This window comes from Prunus avium, chromosome 6 (assembly GCF_965620075.1).
Source record: "Prunus avium chromosome 6, drPruAviu1.hap1.1, whole genome shotgun sequence".
NCBI classification, from domain to species: domain Eukaryota; kingdom Viridiplantae; phylum Streptophyta; class Magnoliopsida; order Rosales; family Rosaceae; genus Prunus; species Prunus avium.
The window spans coordinates 67908-86786 of NC_142289.1; the positions used below are offsets into that span (position 1 = coordinate 67908).

General features: G+C 38.8%; 2 protein-coding genes across 2 annotated transcripts; both read right to left on the minus strand.

Moving 5' to 3' along the window:
• Positions 1 to 3342: 3342 nt before the first annotated feature.
• Positions 3343 to 5933, minus strand: LOC110768230 (2-alkenal reductase (NADP(+)-dependent)). The gene is made up of 5 exons (XM_088255546.1): positions 5497 to 5933; positions 5202 to 5379; positions 4159 to 4325; positions 3920 to 4002; positions 3343 to 3812 (listed from the first exon to the last, which is right to left on the minus strand). Exons 1-5 carry the CDS (start codon positions 5740 to 5742, stop codon positions 3434 to 3436), a joined length of 1053 nt encoding a protein of 350 aa, XP_088111672.1. The 5' UTR covers positions 5743 to 5933; the 3' UTR covers positions 3343 to 3433.
• A 4057-nt stretch (positions 5934 to 9990) lies between these two features.
• FRA3 (Endonuclease/exonuclease/phosphatase family protein) lies at positions 9991 to 18278 on the minus strand. Its single transcript, XM_021971923.2, has 11 exons — positions 17157 to 18278; positions 16818 to 17070; positions 15553 to 16345; positions 14558 to 14682; positions 14333 to 14417; positions 13233 to 13395; positions 13091 to 13131; positions 12717 to 12984; positions 12238 to 12361; positions 11438 to 11798; positions 9991 to 10678 (listed from the first exon to the last, which is right to left on the minus strand). Exons 1-11 carry the CDS (start codon positions 17935 to 17937, stop codon positions 10322 to 10324), a joined length of 3351 nt encoding a protein of 1116 aa, XP_021827615.2. The 5' UTR covers positions 17938 to 18278; the 3' UTR covers positions 9991 to 10321.
• Positions 18279 to 18879: the final 601 nt, after the last annotated feature.

Genomic DNA, 18879 nt, shown 5'->3' on the forward strand with positions numbered 1-18879 from the left:
ATGAAGAGGCATTTCGGTCCAATCCTATAGACCCTACCCAACCACCCCACAACCAACTTTTCCCATTCCTCATCTCCTCCCGACCCAACCCGCTCCCCTCCCTCCACAACCACATTTCCATCTCTCTCTCTCTCTCTCTCTCTCTCTCTCTCTCTCTCTCTCTCTCTCTCTCTCTCTCTCTCTCTCTCATCAAAATCCAACCCTAATTTTATGCATAGTTCAAAACCTCTTTTTTTTTTTTGGGTCAAAGGAATGAACATGTCATTACCATAGAGAGTTGCATAAAAGCCCAATACAAAAACACTAGAAACAAGCAGTTGCCGCCACCTAATATGTCGCCACTGTAGCCAGAAGAAGAAGGTTCAAGGGAACCAACAAAGGAGATCTATAGAGCGTGGGATTAGGAAAGCAAGCCACCAACATGCATCATGCTCAAGTGATCTAGGAGGAGGTATTGGTCCAAATGGACCATTAAACTACAAAGCCCACACCTCCATAACATAATCTCAGATATGAGAATGGGTTGTATGGGAGAAGCAGCAGCAACAAACAAGTAGCCATCCAAGAAAATTATGGGGAAAGAGGAGGATTTTAGGGTTTGAGTTTTTTGGGAGGGGGAGAGAAATGGACTAATGGGGGTGTGTATGAGAGGAAAAAAGGGTGAGAAAGGTGAAATGGCTGAAAAGTAGTGGAGAATGAGATGTGGAGGAGATCTGGGCCTACATCTGGAAAATCAAGATAGGAAGGGCAAACCAGAACAAATAGACAAAAAAGGAGAAAGAAAAGCCACACCAGAGGGTGGCAAAGAAGCCACACAAGAGATGGTGGAGGTGTCGCCCCGAAGGGCGACTGCACAACCACCAACTGCTCAGAAGAGGGCGATGGGGAAGGAGAGAAGGAGGAGCCTCTCTCTCTCTCTGAAGCTTTCTAAGGTGGATGGTACTTTTCACCTAGCTTTGTTCAAAACCTCTCCTCATGAACCCAAATTCTTGAAAACAAAAGCTAGAGGGTAAGAAAAGCTACATGAAGGGCTGGGGTGGTTGTGGGAGTGATTGGGGAGGGGCTGCAGGATTGGACTAAAATGCCCCTCCATGTCAATAGAAATTGATTTGAAAAGACACCACTTTTAAGCATATTCTCGTTATCTCCCTCCTTCCTCTCCAAACCTGTACTCTTTTAATTGTTTTCGTTTTTCTTTCAATTTGCCCTAATTTGGGAAATCTAACTCTGTTTTTCCATCTTAGTCCATTTCCAAAAGAGGGAGACCTCCACTATGCATTTATGGTTATGGTTTAGGAATTTTTCGGTGATTTATGATTCATTCTTTGATTTGAGTATGAGTTTTTTTGTTGGCTGGGTTTTGGGAGAGATTGTTTACTTAGATCCATAGATGTGGTTTTTTATTTTATGATTTGGTTTCCTTTAAATTATAGGTTTGTTTCTTTGTTTTCTAATGTTCTGCCTTGTCAAAGATAACTTACTAAAGTAAAAATGGATTCTGATGTTGGGTGGCAAGCAAATGAACTGCAGTTTGGTCCGGAAACTCACCTTGGAGTGGACAACGCAACCCATGCATGGTTATTATAGTTGATAGACCATTTTCTTTTCTCCTAATAAAGGAAACGAAATTATAAAAATTTATGGATATCCTTTTTATCTTTAAAATAGTGATATACATTGTTTATACCCTATTTGATCGGCTAATGAAAAGATCACACGTGGAAAATAAGGCATCATCAGTAGGAGGAGTGTTCGACACTTTCTTACTGCCGAACACAACGTAAAAGACCCATTTATCTATCGTTTCTCACTGGAACACGTGGAGCCACCATAGACACTATCCACAGTCCCACATTGAAGTTTCACTCAAGATGCACACCTCACAAGACCTATAAAAGTGGGCACAAGTCCCAAAAATGAGGTAACTGCAACATTACTCTGTCCAAATTACTAATCAATCCATGTTTATTCTAAATTAAGCATCGGATAGCCTTTGGCCTGTACCGCATCGGTACCAAATGGCTTACCGGGCGTTTATTGTCTTGTAGATTGATCACTCTACTGAAGCCCAGGAAGTGTCGAAGGTCAAAACGTCACTAAGTTAGGCCCAAAAATGCTGAAACATTTTTTAGCATCAACATACATGAATGGAAATAGTTGTGGCATCGTAAATTTATGGCTTATTTATTGTAGTACCCCTTGAAACTTTGGTCAAATCTCATTTTACCCCCCAAAAGTTAAAATGGCACACTTAACTCCCTTGACTAAGGTTTTGTGTTCCACTTTGCCCCTGCTGTTATCTCCATTCATAACTCTGTCAATTTTGACGACGTGGCAGGTCTATTTTAGTCTTTTTTTCACAAGTGATGATGTGTCATGTGCAGACTTCACTTTTTTTTTTTGTTTAAAGTGGACTAAAATATTAATTATATAAAAAAATTTAATTACTTATTTAATTAAAAAATTGAAAAATTAATATCAACAAATTATCTTCTTCTTCATCTCTCTCTTTTCCCAACAACCACCGCACACCAACCCCTCCTACTCCCCACTGCCACCTCCTATATTCCTCCACCATATAAACCACCAGCACCACCATACCCACATATCCAAACATCAAAACCTACCATTTAAATCACCATACCCACCATAGGGATTGAAAATTTAAGGAATTGTTTTGAAGATCAAGTCTAGAGCTCCCTGAGTTGGCTTAAAGGAGAGATTGAGATATTCAAGTTGGCCTAGATTAGTAAATACATGTTTTGGTATTTGGATAGCAAAGAAATTTCCAGATCCAGTCGTCGTTGATGGAGGTCATGTTTTTAGGAGTAGACTAAGGGTTTGGGTTGATGGGTTGTGCTGGGAAAGAGGGGACGAGTTCAGAATAAGGGGCTAGGGAAGAAGGAGGTCGTGGCGGGGTGGGTGACTATATGGATGTTGGGGCTAGGCTTGGGAGAAGAGAGAGGAACATAGAGAGAGGTTAGGGTGTCTTGAGAAGTTGTGTGGTGGGAGGATGGTAAGGGTTGGTTGCTGGGTGGGTAATGTTGGGTAAGGTTGGAGTGGTGGTGGTGAGGGTGGCTTTGGGTTGGGTGGTGGTTGTGGTCTTATGGTGTGAAGTTAGGGGAAGGAGAGGGGACGACAGAGGGGGAGAGATGGAGAAGAAGAGATTTTGTTAATATTAATTTTTTTCCATTTTTGATTTTTTTTTTATATTAACAAGTAATTACATTATTTAATTATTTAATTAATATTTTAGACAACTTAAGCAGAAAAAATGGGACATGCATCTAACACATCATCACTTATGGTAAAAAGACTAAAATATTCATGACACGTTATAAATTATATACCGGCTGTAAATTGCCTCAACTTGGTCATGTCTTATTTATTAAAATATAATATTCAATACATGTTTTGTTTTGATAGGCTAGAATCATTCATGGGCTACACAAATGACTTGCTTACCAACATTCTCTCCCAAAAATAGCCCAACAAAAGCAGATGGAGCACTTTCCAAGCCTTCATTAATGTCTTCGATGTAAACAATCTTACCTTGCTTGTAGTAACTAATGACATGTTCCAAGAAGCGTGGGAACAAGTGTATGTAATCACTTTGCAGGAATCCCTGCATCCTGATACGCTTTGTTATGAGATTGTATACGTTGCGGATGCCCTGGGGATCAGAGAGGTTTTTCTCAGAGACCATTCCACAAACAGCAATTCGACCATGAATTTTCATGTTAACAAGTGCTGCATCAAGCATGTCCCCTCCCACATTATCAAAGTAAATGTCAATGCCTTGAGGAAAGTACCTGGTACCAAAAAATAATAATAATAAATTGAATTGGAAATTGATGGAGAGGCTCATTACATTCCCCATGCCATGTGGGATATACTCTCAACATAACTCATCACTTACCTTTTCAAAGCTGCACCCAGGTCTGGCTCTTCCTTGTAGTTAAACGCTTCATCAAACCCAAGCTTATTCCTCAAAAGATCAACCTAGTAACGTGTCCAAATTAAGTTATATTGCTTGTCAGTGCTATTTCATCAAATATATTCTCTCAAATTATCAACAAAAGAAAAGCAAAATGATTTATAAGTATATGTACTATACTAATAATGTATAATAATACAACAACAGAAATGAGACCTTACTTTTTGGCTTGAGCCACAACTTCCAACTACATAGCACCCATGCAATTTAGCCAGTTGGCCAACAAGCTGCCCAACGGCTCCTGAAGCAGCAGAAACTAAAACAGATTCCCCTTTCTTAGGGGAGCAGACCTCATAGAATCCTGCATATGCAGTGAAACCTGGCATACCTGATAGAAGAAATTCTAGTTTGGTCACTGATTTAAGAACTAAACAGAGAAAAATTAAATTTAAACTAAACAAATTTTTTTTAATCTAACAAAAGCAGAGTAGCCAAACACTGCACAGTTGTCTCTTTTTTTCCCCCTCTTTCCTCCTAGTCTAAGCAGGGTTGATTTGAATCCTCACTTCCTCTCCTTGCTACTAACTTGAAGATATCATTATGTTTGCTACAATTGCCCAAAGATCACAAGCTCATCTCCCAAGAAAATACAAATAGAGGGATATAACCTAGAAACTGTGTACATAATGAGTAAACCGGATCTGCTCTCCCTTACCATCAAGAAATTTCTCTCATACTCATACGGGATTGAACGCACAATTATCCGTATGTGCCATAATTGCCTAAAAATCACAAGCAGGACTCCCAGAATAGAATATGTTGAAGAGAACATACACGGAAGGGTGTAAAGTAGAAAGTGCAACCTTCTCTCCCGTATCATACAAAGGAATGGTCAGATTATATAACTCTCAGTTTTTAACATTAGCATTCAACTATTAAAACTTAAAAGTCTTTCTGTCATTATTTGCAGTCCGAAGTGAAGATTCAGTGACTACAAGAGTACCACTTTATGTGCAAAATATACATAGGCAAGACAGCGAAACTAAATAAGGGAAAACATTGGAGCCCAAGACTTCGATGCATAGACTGTGGACTTAAAGTTAGAAGTACCATAGAGGGATTGCATCCAAGAGACTATCAACATATTTAATGAATGCAATCCAACGGCCAATATTAGAAGTATGATAGAGGGATGAACATAAAATACTTACTGCAATTTCTCAAATATATATATATATATATAATACATACAAGATTAACATACCAAGAAGACCCACATGGTATGATAGAGGGATGTCATTTGGCTTAATTTTTCTCGACAGCTCAGTTGTGCGAATCAAGCTGTATTCTTCCCATCCGGTGATCCCTGAAATGAAGTCGCCAGGCTTGAAATTGGGATTATCAGAATCCACAACTTTGGAGACACCAAATCCTTGGAGTGGCTTCATATTCATAATGAAAACACCAAGAAAAGAATTAATGACAAAGATCATCAATGCAGAATACATTATCAATCAAGTGCCAGATGAAAAAAAAAATTACAAATAAAATAGACCTGCCTGGCCAGGAAGGAATGGGGGGAGATAGGAGTCGTGGAAATCACGCATGCGGCCCCTCATATAAGGGTCACAAGAGAGGTAGAGATTCTTGACCAGAAAAGCGCCAGAGCCTTTAGGAGGAGCTTTAAGCTCAATCTTCTTCCCAACCACCACTTGCAAGTCTGTCTCCTTTGGAGTTCCCTCTATGAACCCCCTGAATATCACTTGCTTGTTCTCTTCTACTTGTACTAGACATTCTTCTTCCATAACAATTTTCAATTTACAGAGACACGACGACACAATCAAATCAAATCAAATCAATCGAAACAATCGAAACTGAAAGAAACAATGATTGATTCACTTTCTACTCCTGGTGCTGCTGCTGCTACTGCTACTGCTACCGAGTATAATCTTGTGCGGGAGAAAAACAAACTTGGTTAGATAGCAACAGAGCACTTACTAGTGTTACCGCTCAGCATTATGACACATTGACACCTACCACCACCTACCACCCACTACCCTTTTGCACGTGCTGCTGCTTTACTACTTACTTTTATTCTTATTTTTAATTTTTGGGGGTCAAGTCTACTTAGGCTAGGCTCGTTTTAGAGTGATTTTATATAGGTTAGAATCACTTTCTTTATATAAACACTTTTATGGCATGTTTACTAATCCGTGATTGGATTAGGAGGAATTGAATTGAGGAGGAGTTGGATTGAGGCGAATTAGATTCTGAATTCTTATCGAAGTTGTTTACTAAACCATATGAATTGAGGAGAGTTAGGGCCCGTCTGGTAATGTTTTTAGAGAGCATTTTCAGAGAATGTTTTCATAGAATGAAAACGAGAAAATGAAAATGCATTTTCAGAGAATAAAAACGCGTCTGGTAGCTTAGTTGAAAACTGTTTTCAAAGAACAAAAATAGTGAAAACGCGTCTGGCAGTAATATGTGAAAATGACAAAAACAATGAATATGTAACTTTAATTAAAATGCCTTTTTTTTTTTTTAATACAACATTATGTAATCAATATGTGAGTTTCAAAAAAAAAAATTAGTACATATATTATTTTTTAAAAGTATTTTTTTTAATCATCTAAAAGAATATCATTTAAAAAATAGAATAAAATTTTAAAGTATAAAACTAGAATTATCTTTAAAAAAAATTAAAATGAAACCTCAACCCAACCTTCTCTTTCACTCTCTGCAAACCCACCCCAATTCTATCACTCCCCTCTCTCTCTCTCTCTCCCTCCAGATACCTCTATCATTCTCTCTCTCTCTCCAAAATTGAAGAATCAGACCAACCCCACCCAGCAGCACCCTTCTTCTTCCTCTAATTTCCTCTGCACACCCAGCTCTTGGCTCTGAAATTTCCAGCTTCCATAATCCTATTTATTTATTTTTAGAGATAATTCTAGTTTTAGAGATATTGGCTCTTGGCTCTGAAATTTCCAACTTCCAGTTTCATTCATGTAAATTGTGGTCCTCTTTTCCACATTCTCTTCATGCTGCACCCTCTCTCTGTCAACGATGGTGGTTCAATTCAATTGCATAGAGATTCTATTGGGTTCGATTGAGTGGTGGTGATGTCAATCTGGTTCGATGGGGTGGTGGTGATTTTGATTGGGTGATGGTGGTGGTTCAAGCTCTGCGTGTGGTTCTCTGCTGGCAACGTTGATTTTGGTCTGATGGGAATGGGGAGAGAAGATTGAGCGAGAGAAGCAGCGTGTTTTCAGTGTTTGTTTCCTGTGAGAATGAAAACAGCTTTTTTTTGTTTTCTACAAGTAGACGTGAAGTTGTTTTTGTTTTCTTAAAACGTTCTCTGTGTTTTATGTTTTTGCCCACCGAACAAGTTTTTTGTTTGTTTTTGTTCTCTCAAAATGAAAATGGGCTCTCAAAACATAAACGAACAGGCCCTTAGATTCCCGATTTCTATTGAAGTTGTTTACTAAACCATATGGAATTGGGGTAGGAGTGATACTAATTACTAAAATGTTCTCGTTGTTGGGTTAAAGTAGATGGCAAATTTGGAATTTTAAAAATTATGTGAGGATATAATGGGTTAGTTCTTCATGAATTAGAATACTACCTCTCACCCAAGAATTGAATTCCTCCAAAATCAGGAATTCAATTCCTAATTTTATGTAGGCCTCACTTACTTTTCAATTCCTTTTTTTTTTTTTTTTGTGGGAATCAAATTTTATTAGATAGAAGGCAAAAGCCGGTTACAACAAAGTGAGCTCCACAAAGGAATTCGACCAACTGCAACATAAGAAGGCATAAAACCTACTACATCATAAAACTTGAAGATGACATAAAGCCCAGAAAAGCAAAGTGCACACAGAAGGCAGTGAATACAGAACAAGGAAATGCCACACCACCCATAACCAAACAGCAACATAATCAACACAAGCCCACACCCACCAAAGAGAAACTAGTAACCAATGCTCGAGACAGAAAATGGTGGTGGACAAGCCACCAAAGCTACAAAGAGCGATACCATAATCCAAGCAATAAGTGACATAAGCACTTTAAAAGCAACCCTAATTGCATAAGAGTCACCAAGGAGAGGAGACGCTGAAGATGGTGGTGAAGGGAAGGTGCTGTGAAATAGCCGCCATTGGTAGGAAGAGAAAATGCATATCAAGCACTAGAGGCTCTTACAAGTAAAAACTAGAAGAGAATATTGATCAACACCACAAACAGGTTGAAAACAAAAGCAGCACAAAAGGCTGAAGAGAATCGCACAGTACGCTTGGTCACCCTGTTTGCCACCAAATCACATATCTAAAATAGTTTTCCAGCATGAATCAAATCTCAAATCTGCAAAGGAAACAAACATAGCAAAAAAATGGCCAGCGACACAACAACGGAAACAATAAACCAACAGCGGCGGCCATAAGGGAAACCACCCAAGCCACCGAAACACAGAGGCAATCCCCGGACAAAGTAGATCCAGAATAGGAGTAGAACAACGAAGCCACCCACACCCAACCACACCATTAGTGAACACACCATTAGTGATTATATGGAGAAGTGATTCTTCATGAAAATGATTATTGACATTTCCATAATCATTCCCAAACGAGCCCTTACTCACATCACATTATACCCTTACAAAAGTGGGAAATAGACCGCTTTGCTCCCGGCTCCTATGCTTTATTCAATAATGCCCTCTTTTCGAAACTCATTCAAAAACACCCTCTGTAAAAGCTCCCTATTAGAAGCGCATTGCCTTTTTTTCTTTTTCTTTTTTCTTTTTTGTCGATTCTCATTCGCTTATTTTTCTTTTCTTCTCCGCTGTTTGTGGTCTCTTTCTCGTATAATTTTTGCATGTTCCGACTACACCACGTAGTTGGTGGAATTACCTCTTCTGCATCTCCTTTCTATATTCAAAGATGAAGTGAAGGCACAAAAGAATATAAAGTGAGTTAGTTTGAAGCTTCAAGATGAGATGAAACCCCAATTCTGCATATCATCTCTCCTCTTTATGGATCTTGGGGTTTTATTGGTTTCTAGCCCTAATTCCCTCAAAAATATTTCTACCTTTTGCAACTGAAGCTTGAAGCCTAAATCTCGAAAATTGCAAACCCAATTGAAGGCGAATCTCAACCGACAGATTTGCAAACCCAATTTCTAATATTTGTTCTTGAAATGGGTGGATTGACATTGATGAACTTTAAATTTTTGTTTGAAACAGAAACATTTATTTGTCTGAAACCTAGCAAAAAATTTCCAAGACACACTTGAAAAAAAAAGGTGATACAACGAAAATAGAATAGCAATACAAAGGCAACACGAAAATAATAAGAAAGCAATACAAAGACAATAAGAAACCAATACGACAACAATAAGAAGGCAATACAAAAACTCCATACTCCCAACTATATAATTTTATTTCCAAGAAAGACTTGGAAATAAAGGTGATACGACGGCAATATAGAGGCAATACAAAAACTCCATACTCCCAATTATATAACTGACAATCAATATACATGCAATAAACAAGCAATACGTGGCCAATATGGAGCTTTTATAGATGGTGTTTTTGAATGAGTTTGAAAAAGAGGGCATTGTTGAAAAAAGCATTGGAGCCGAGTGCAAACCGCCTATTTTCCCTTAAAAAAAGTGTGTAGGAGGGAGCTGGCTGGGAGGGATGAAAGAGAATGAAATGAATGAATGAAACAAAAACAAGAAAATGCAAACACCTTTATAAAATATTTATATTTGTTCATACACATTTTATGTGATTCGCATTCGCAGGACAATTTTGAGATGAGAAATATTAGGCATTGCCCCGCCCACCTACCAAGGGATCAAAAAGCCAACATACAAGTGCAATTTCCACGATTCAATGGTAAGTAACAAACAAATAAACGTATTATTCATGCGTCGGTGTTGGTTGTTGGTGTCGGTGTATGGGATTGTTCCAACCATTTAATTTAGCATCCAACCAACATCAGAAGTTAGACTAGAGAAACAATCAATTCAAACAAAAAACCGGGAAAACAACAAGAGCCAACCAGAATTTACTTTCTCACTGAATTCACCACTAAATAGAAAAGGGCAAAACACAACCCTCCTATCTGCTTTTGTATTTACCTGTACACTGAAAATTTGGAAAGCATCCCAGATATTATCAGTTGAACTCATACTTGGCTTGGCTTAACAGGCGAAACAATTGACATCACTTAAACTCAACCACAATTCTACGGACACCAATTAAATTTTGTTAACCCCTAGAAAAGCAACAATGTTTCTCGCATCTTTACAGCAAAATGCTTGTAGAATTGGCCACATAAAACCATGTTCTTCCCATCACAATGCTGGTTTTGGTGTGCTGCTTTAAGGACTACGCAAACTCCACAGGTGGTCAACCACATCACAGGAACTGCTAAGGTGTTGAAAGTCAGACCGGTGAAGAACAGTCCCTTGGGTTTGTCTAGCCCTGTGCTCGGGGGGGACCATTTGGTTTGTCTTGGCTGAACAGCAGTGGCGCACACAGACACGATGATGTCTTGTGTCAGTAGAATAACTGCCATGCACCTTAACCACCAATATCACTTCCTTGTCTTTGGTGTCTTCACACCACCAGTTTTGTGGGACACCATCAACAAACTCTTCTAGGGTTTGGTGTTCCTCATGATGAACAGATACCTCAGCTATATGATCTGGTCTGATAATGCCAGCTGAAGGAGTGACCTGGTTCAAAATCGCAACTAATTATTTTTTGTCGAAAATTCAAGATTACAATATATTAATTTCAATGAAATGTGAGAAGGACCAAGACACCAAGTTACATCCTCATCCAAATGGAAAACAATTTAATTTTGTAACAGAAAATCACATAATCAAGGATCCGTGATCTACTGAATATTCACAAGAGCATGCATGTTATAATTTGAAAATCATAAGAATTTCCATATTGCCCACAATGTTTTTGGTAAATGTATCTCTTAACTTGCAAATAGCAGTGAAACATGCTTATGCCCAGAAGGAACTCATTAGACAATAGCCAAATAATCTACAAGTTTCGAATATTGGTGTGGCTCTATATAATCTACAAGTTTTGAACATTGGTGTGGCTCTGATGTTAACATCCATTAGTCCTATTCTCTGCATAGAAGCCCAACTTCCTCAGAAAATGCATACAGAATTTTGTGTGGTCTAATTATCTTTCTAGTGGCAGCACATCACTTTGACATCTACATATTACATGGGATAGAAAATGCACTGCATCTGCCAACTCATTTCTAATAGCTCCAATGCATGCATTCTTTACTTGTCCTAAATTTTTATTGTTATTCAAAAACATGTACAAACAACTTTCACTGCAAAACTACTGTCTTCCCTAACACCCTCCACAACCAAAAAACACTCAATTACTGTAATGGAATTGGCCCCCCAAAAAAACTGTTGTAACGGAAAGTGTGTATGTTGTTCCAAAGCATTGGAAGTTACCTCAAGCCACCGTGGAAAGCCAAAGGAACCTCTAGGACAATGATCTGATGCGTGCCCATCCTCCTTAATGATAGACTGTCCTTCACAAATTATTTCAAAAAAAGCATCTTTTTTGCCACATTTATTTGTAATACGCAAAATGGATGTGTCCTGGTTTTGAAGGATTATGTTGTTTGTACTGACAATAGTTTCTGGAATCTTGCATATTTCTTCAGCCATAAATTTGATTTTCTCATTTGATTTAAGGATTTCTCCAAGCTCTTGTCTTCTTATTGACTCATCAACTCGAGCAATATCAACAGTAAAAATGCAGCGGACAGGCTTGTGATCACTGTCAGTCACATCCATGCAGGCCTCATACCTATTAAATATAAGATAACATGTAGGAATAACAAAAATAAACCAATGAAAGAAAAGGAGATAACACTCAAAGGTGGGTGCACACTTGAATACTATAACAGATACGTACATAATGCCCACCCATAATTCAAACAATGCATGTTTTGTAAGACTTGAAACACATTCCAGTCTGATGCATTCACTGATCCATCAAAGATTTAGCTGCCACTCAACCTCATGAACTATGTATATTTTATAAAACAAATTTATTTCCAATAAAGATATGCCTCAAACTGCTAAAAATCAAATCCATCGTGAATGTTCATGAGCATGAACTGCATAGGAGATGAGATCTAATCTGGCCTTAAGATTTCTGTTTTATTTTGTATCCAATAGGTCCATATATGTATTATTTGATCCCTTCTTTAAATGGCCAAATGTTTCGCAGTAGGAAAACTTACTGTGATATTGAAGACACTACAGGACATTCTAAGCTGCACTCTGACACTGACGCTGAGCGGCTATCACGGTACAGGATTCTATCGCACCAAGCTGGAATGCGCTTCTTCTCACCAGAATCATATCCTATAAGAAGACAATTTACACAAGTCTACTGCTCAGAAGAAAGCAACGTCAATGCCTGACACTAGGAAAAAGGTGTCTTCTCTTTTTATTTAAAATCTTAGGGAAGCATAAATTTCCAAAAGGTTGAGTGCAATAAAAAAAAAAATGGTATAGAAGTTCGATAAACAGAAACACTGTCACTGAATCATGACAAACCAACCAGCACAAAAGTTATAGCTAATTACTGCTAAAGGACCTGCACAGCTTACTCAGCATTCAGCAAAGAATCTTCAACCGATCCTTCTTTCTTTTTTCCTTTTTGTTATCCAGCTAAAGCAATCGATTTATAAATCATGTGTGCTACAGTAAACTGTACCTGCTAAACCAGCTTGATGCCTTTCAAACTTGTACGTGGGAGGAAACGTAATATCGGCCTCACGCATTCCTTGGAAGACATTTCCAGCTTCCATTTCCACTCGGAGTTGATCCCTTTCTCTGAGCCAATCAAAACATCTTTGAGAAACAAAATCTCTAGCTTCATCATAAGATATACCATCTAGCCGATAGTTAAAATCGCCGAGAAATATGACCAGGTCTGCTTCAGATAACTCAGGCATCGCTTCAGCAGAATTGTTACCAATAGCCTGAAGTGGCAGCAATGTTTATCAAAATTGGTGAAAGAAAATTCTTCCTGTAACAAGTAACTTAAAAACCAAAAAGGTGCTTATACCAATTGTAGTATACACATACATGTGTGCCACGAAGAATTTGTACTGCAGATGAAGTACTAGCTGCAATAGAAACGACCAATGGCAAGCCAGATCTATAAACAAACCAAAATAAATACATTGAGAAGGCAAGGGAACAATAGAAGAAAGGAACAGTGATGTACCAGCCACACAATTGAGAAAGTTAGGTCGGCAGAAGTTCATTGTTCGATATACATGATCGAAGTCTGCATTGCGACGATTAACAGCTTCTAAATGTGCAGCAAAGTGACAATTAACAAAGCACATTATCCGACCATACATTCTAATCCTCAAACCAACAGCTCCCTGTTAGAACGAATTTTAGCCACATTAATATTAGGAATAATCAAATGAAAAGTACAGCATACCATTATTATGAACCAAAGTATCAGTGTACTAGTGTGTATGCAATACCAATATGCAACGTTTATTTACAGACAAGGGAGACAGAGACCACCTAAATAATTTTTCTTTCCATAGAAACAGAGTAAATTTATCAATGAAAATGTAATTCAGTAGAATGAAGGTGAACAAAGCAGTCCACCTATCAAGTCAAAAATAATCAATATGTATGGCTAGAAAGAAAGCAATCTAGTAACCACGCCTTCTAATCCAAGAAGAAAGGTTTTCTGACAAACTCAGAAATACCGAAGCCCACAGATATGCCCAGAAATGATCTTTATCCCACTAGAAGCCCACCTCCTCCGATTTGTTCTCAAGAATCCTATTCCTCTCCGTCCATAAACTGAGACCCCTTAAATGACTATTAAAACATTTAGGAAATCCAAGCATCTCCCAATCTATAGCAATACTTAGATTAGAACCAGAATATCAATGCTTCCACCCTCTATAAGCAGATTAATATATAATGTTCACCTAAATGAATAATGAATATTACTATTTTTAAAGTAAAATAAAAACTTTTTGATAGGATATGCAGGAAAAATATTAAATCTCATATGTCATGTATAACCAATATTAATGCTAATTTTCCACCAGATATTGTAGCTTTGATCTAATTCGACCAAAAAGAACTTTGACCTCAAAATAGCTACTGGGCCAACAGTTATTACAATTCGCCCACACACAAAACACTAAACATGATCCTTATCTTAATATATTTCATCTTTCTTTTTCTTTTTCCCCTTCGTTTTTTCAGTAACTTTTACCTGAATGATTGCTACACAAACTCAATTTCTAACTATCATACAGTACAAAATCTACATAACACAAGCAGCCTTGCCTTGTTACCAATGGCACGCCCAAAACCACATGGCACTGCTGCAGCATCGATATCCCCAACATGAGTCCTAATATTGTTTCTCACCCTGAAAGACAAAAATTGAAAAGCCATAATGAGAGACTCAAAAAGGTAAAACCCATACAAAAAAGGATAATACAAACACTATTATTAATAAAGAAAGTAAGCAACCAACACATTCAGGAGATTCCCAATAAAGACACTCACCACACAGCAATGAGCAATCCTGCCAACTGCCTGGAACCAACACGTTCAAATGTCGATCCTTCATCCAACGTTTTTCCAATCATTTCCAGCCACCACTGCCCAACAGAGCTCCCCTCAAGACCTACCTACAGATGAAAGATAACCAGGATGAAGAGGTGATCCAGTTAATTCTACATATGATGGGACTAACATGTGAGCAAATATCAAGTTACTATCGTTCATTGCTTTCATTCAAAAAAAGATTGCGGTTAAGTAAAGATATCCTATTCGGGCAAGGTAGACTCACACACCTTATTAAAAAGCCAAAACCTTATATGTGACCTGTTGCTTGGTAGAAGATACAGAATGCTGTCCCACAGGCACTTCAACAGTGGCCCATGTCTCTAAACAAAACATGGCATTTGGGGTGATGCGCTTATCCACTCTTTTTATATAGTTTCTTGAATTATAATAGCTTGTCTCTTCAAAAACAAAAACAAAAAACAGTTTGGAGGGAAAAAAGATATATCTTTTTTGGAAGCCAAAGGCTACAAGTTTCACAGGCTCCCAAAAAAAAGTGTAAGTGTTTAAAATAAGTGTTTCCACGCTTTAGGTTATAACATAACATACACTCTTTGGAATACCAAGAGTGAGTTGGATTTTCCATTCTCTTTTGTATCATTGTTGATTGAGAATCATTACACTTCTAGATGAAGTTTTAGGGAAAAAGTTCTATGGAAATGTTGTGTTGGCTGTGTTTTGGGTGGTTAGAAAGGAATGACAGAATTTTAAAAGATAAGACTAGGGAGATGCCACCTTTATAGAATGAGGTTCCGGGCATCATTGTGGACCACAGTAACTGCTGAAGTGAGGGACATTCCTTTTTCTTTTTTACGTAGTTCAAAATTTTCTTGTATCAAACTTTTCTCCTTAAGTACCAGGCAGCAATTATATCAACTTACCAGCAAGAAATACATTAAAAAATTAATTTTAAAAAACAAAAACAAAAAACTCACAGTTTCTTTGGCTGCAGACATAGCAAGAAAACCAGCGCCCATTTCAACTTCTTGCAATCCGACAACAATAACCCCAACAGTAGAAGCCACAGAGCCCAGCCAGGATATAAGTGAGTCATGGGATGCTCTTCCTTGTCCAACATTCCATGTACCAGTCAATATTTTCAAGCTTTCTATCCTTGTATATAGAAATTCTTTGCCAGCTAATTCTGAGCGCAATATACTGTCAAGAGGTCCTGGGGATGTAATATTCCATCCACATATACCGCCATGATTAGCCAAGGTAAATATAAAGCCAGCTCCTGCAGCCATTTTTATAACAGGACTGCTGTGAGCTACCCATCCTCCGACCAGATTACCCTCAAGGTCCAAAACATTGACAGTCCCACTCGCATAACCCACCCATATACGTAGCCCAAATGTACAAAAGCAATGAACAGCAGAAGAATGATAGTGGTAATCTTGTATACGATTGCCATTTCTATCCCACTGTACAAGTAGGCCACTTGTACACCCAGTCCAAATCATTCCATCCACTGCAATTACCATTGCTTCAGTTCTTCGATTATCATCTCCAAAGGCACCCTTCACTGCAACTCGACGAACAGCATCTGCTGCTCCCATTATAGCATTACGTGATCGCTGAAAGAAACCAAAAGAACTTTGTGTTTTGTCTTTTTTTGATCCAGAAACATATTCCACTGAGAGGTCCTGTGCTGATGGAATGTCGACTCGATTTTCAATCTGACCATCTGTGCTGAACACTTTCAGCAACTCCCTTGTACGAGCATCCCTGTCATATGAAAACTACTAGCATAACTTAAATCCATGACATCAGTCTACCTTCACTTAAATCTGCACAGGTCTACATCTTACTCTATAAAAATGAAAATACTCATAGATGAGTCGATGAGAACGGTATAAACCACATTGTTAATCAGGACTAAAAGTACTCATACACATATGGCAAGACCATGAAGTACGAACCACACTGGCTTTAGAGGGGACAGGGGGGTTGTAAATTCAATGGCATAGGCAATCCAAAACGTTATTGTTACATACCATCATTTCATAAACAAAATCTTTAAAAACCATATGCTAATATAAAACTCCCTCACATTATGCAAAACCCATAAAGATGGCTGAATTCAAATCAGTTAGTTTTATGAGGGAAAAAAAAACACAAAAATACATGTAGCGGCAGCTGCGGCAATGGTAGCTAGCCTGTTATCCTCGAAACTTAGATATTGAAAGGGCAGACGTACCACAATGCGAATGAGAGAAAACCAGCACTCCACACCTTTGCTCCAGAATGATCAGATAATAAGTAGCGAACATCTGAAGTTAATATGTTAGTGAAACCATTAACGGCAACTTGGGTCCAAGGTTCAATGTAAGACCTCTCCACCAACAAAGAAGACATGTGCCTTTCTTCGGTGCTTAGGGAGAGAGCTTTTTCAATAGCTTCCCATGGCCATATCTTGATGACACCACCCTCTGAACCCGACCACAGATCCCCTGGATCAAAGTCAAAGTCAAACAATGTAAGTATATAGTATTGATATTGAAGAAGGTGAAACTGGTGGTAGATAGATTTACCATACCATAACAAGAGATGACAAGTGAAAGAACGGGGCCTCTGTGAGCCTGCCAAGACAAGCCCTCCTTAAACGGATTGGCAGGAGTAATAGTAGCCGATTCCATCTTCCAACACCTGATCCTACCATCCCTATGCCCGCTCCACACCACCCTATTCCCCTCATCTTTAACCAAGCATATCACGGCCGATGTGCACACCGACTCCCTAAACGGCACCGTTTCCTCATCCCCTGAATCGCCTTGGCCTGCCGCCGAGTACAGATCCTTGAAATTCCAAACCCTAACGGCGCACTCCGTCCCCGCCCACAATTGGGACTCGGTGGTCGCCATCGTCCGCAAGAAGCACCCTATCTGAGTCTCCCTCAGTGGGTGGGGCCTCACTTCCAGCCTCGGCGGGCGGCTCGGGTGGACCGCCCCTCGAACCGGGACTTCGAAGATTCCAGTCCCTCCGCCCTTGGCCACGAACTCCGGGAGCGAAGAGCGGTGGCCCTGCCCCTGACCCTGGGAGGCGTTGCTGCTCTTATTATTATTATTACTATTGTTGGTGTTATTGTTGTTGCCGTCGGAGAGCTTGCGGTCGAGGAATTGTAGCATGTAGTCGAGGCGTTTGGAGGTGGAGTGGAGGGAAACGGCGTCGTTCTCATCTCCCGATGAGGAGGATGAGGAGTCCGGGAACAATTCATTGGGAGTCAGAGTGAAGAGGTCATGGTTTTCGTTTACTTGGATTGGTCTTGGCAGTGGGTTGCCGAGGCTCAGAGACGATAACAGGTCGTCGTTTTCGTCCATCAGGAAATTCTGATTCAGATTGTTTTGGTTTGGTGGACTGTTGGATGTTGGTGGATGTTGGTGGCTGAAGCCTGAAGCCAACCTCCGATATTGGAGCTTGGAGAATATCTATGTCTAGTAGTACTACTACGCCAAATAACAAGTAACATCAATCAACTAACAAGAGGATTGCAAAAAAAAAAAAAAATCAACTAACAAGAAGAGTGTCCGTCTCCGCCGTGAGAGATAAAAAAAGAGAAAGAAGAGGATAGAGTCAATTAACCAGTCGTTAAATTTCAGTTTTGGTATCCCCAATCTGAATCTATAATGTCAAACCAAAGTTGGAAAATAGTTACACATCTCCTCCATCACTTTGACCATCAGCTAGAACTTTTATGAAAAGAAAAGAGCGTAGTTTTTTTTTTTTTTTTTTTTAAAGCTTATTAAATATACAAATCATAGACATTTTATTGAAGGCCGTATAATATTAAAAATTAGTTGGATAATTGGATATGGAACTCAAATTAAATCGTTGACTTTTTTAATTGGCTTTTATTTTTTCTCTAATATAATCTCAATTATTGGCTGTCCTGTCCTGTCCTGCCCATCCATCTATCTAGTAACTGCACTGAACATGTATGTAAGTAAATGTATGTGTCTAAGTTTTCTTCTTGGCTTCTTTTTTGCGAGCAAATTAATTGTTATTGTAGAAACCAAACCAATTATCAATTTCAATTGTGTTTCTGCCGAACAGAATAGTAAAAGGCTTACTAGGCTCAGCCCAATTCAACCCAACCCAACCCAACTCAAAGGTGTTGGTCCCGTCCTGTGGGTAGATCATAATTTTTCTAGAGTAATGCTATTTGGACACACAACATTGACATACTTAGTGACACCCGCTGATGTGTCAATATATCATTTGTTCTTATTTTCTCCTTGTTTTCTGTTCAGCATGTGTCAACT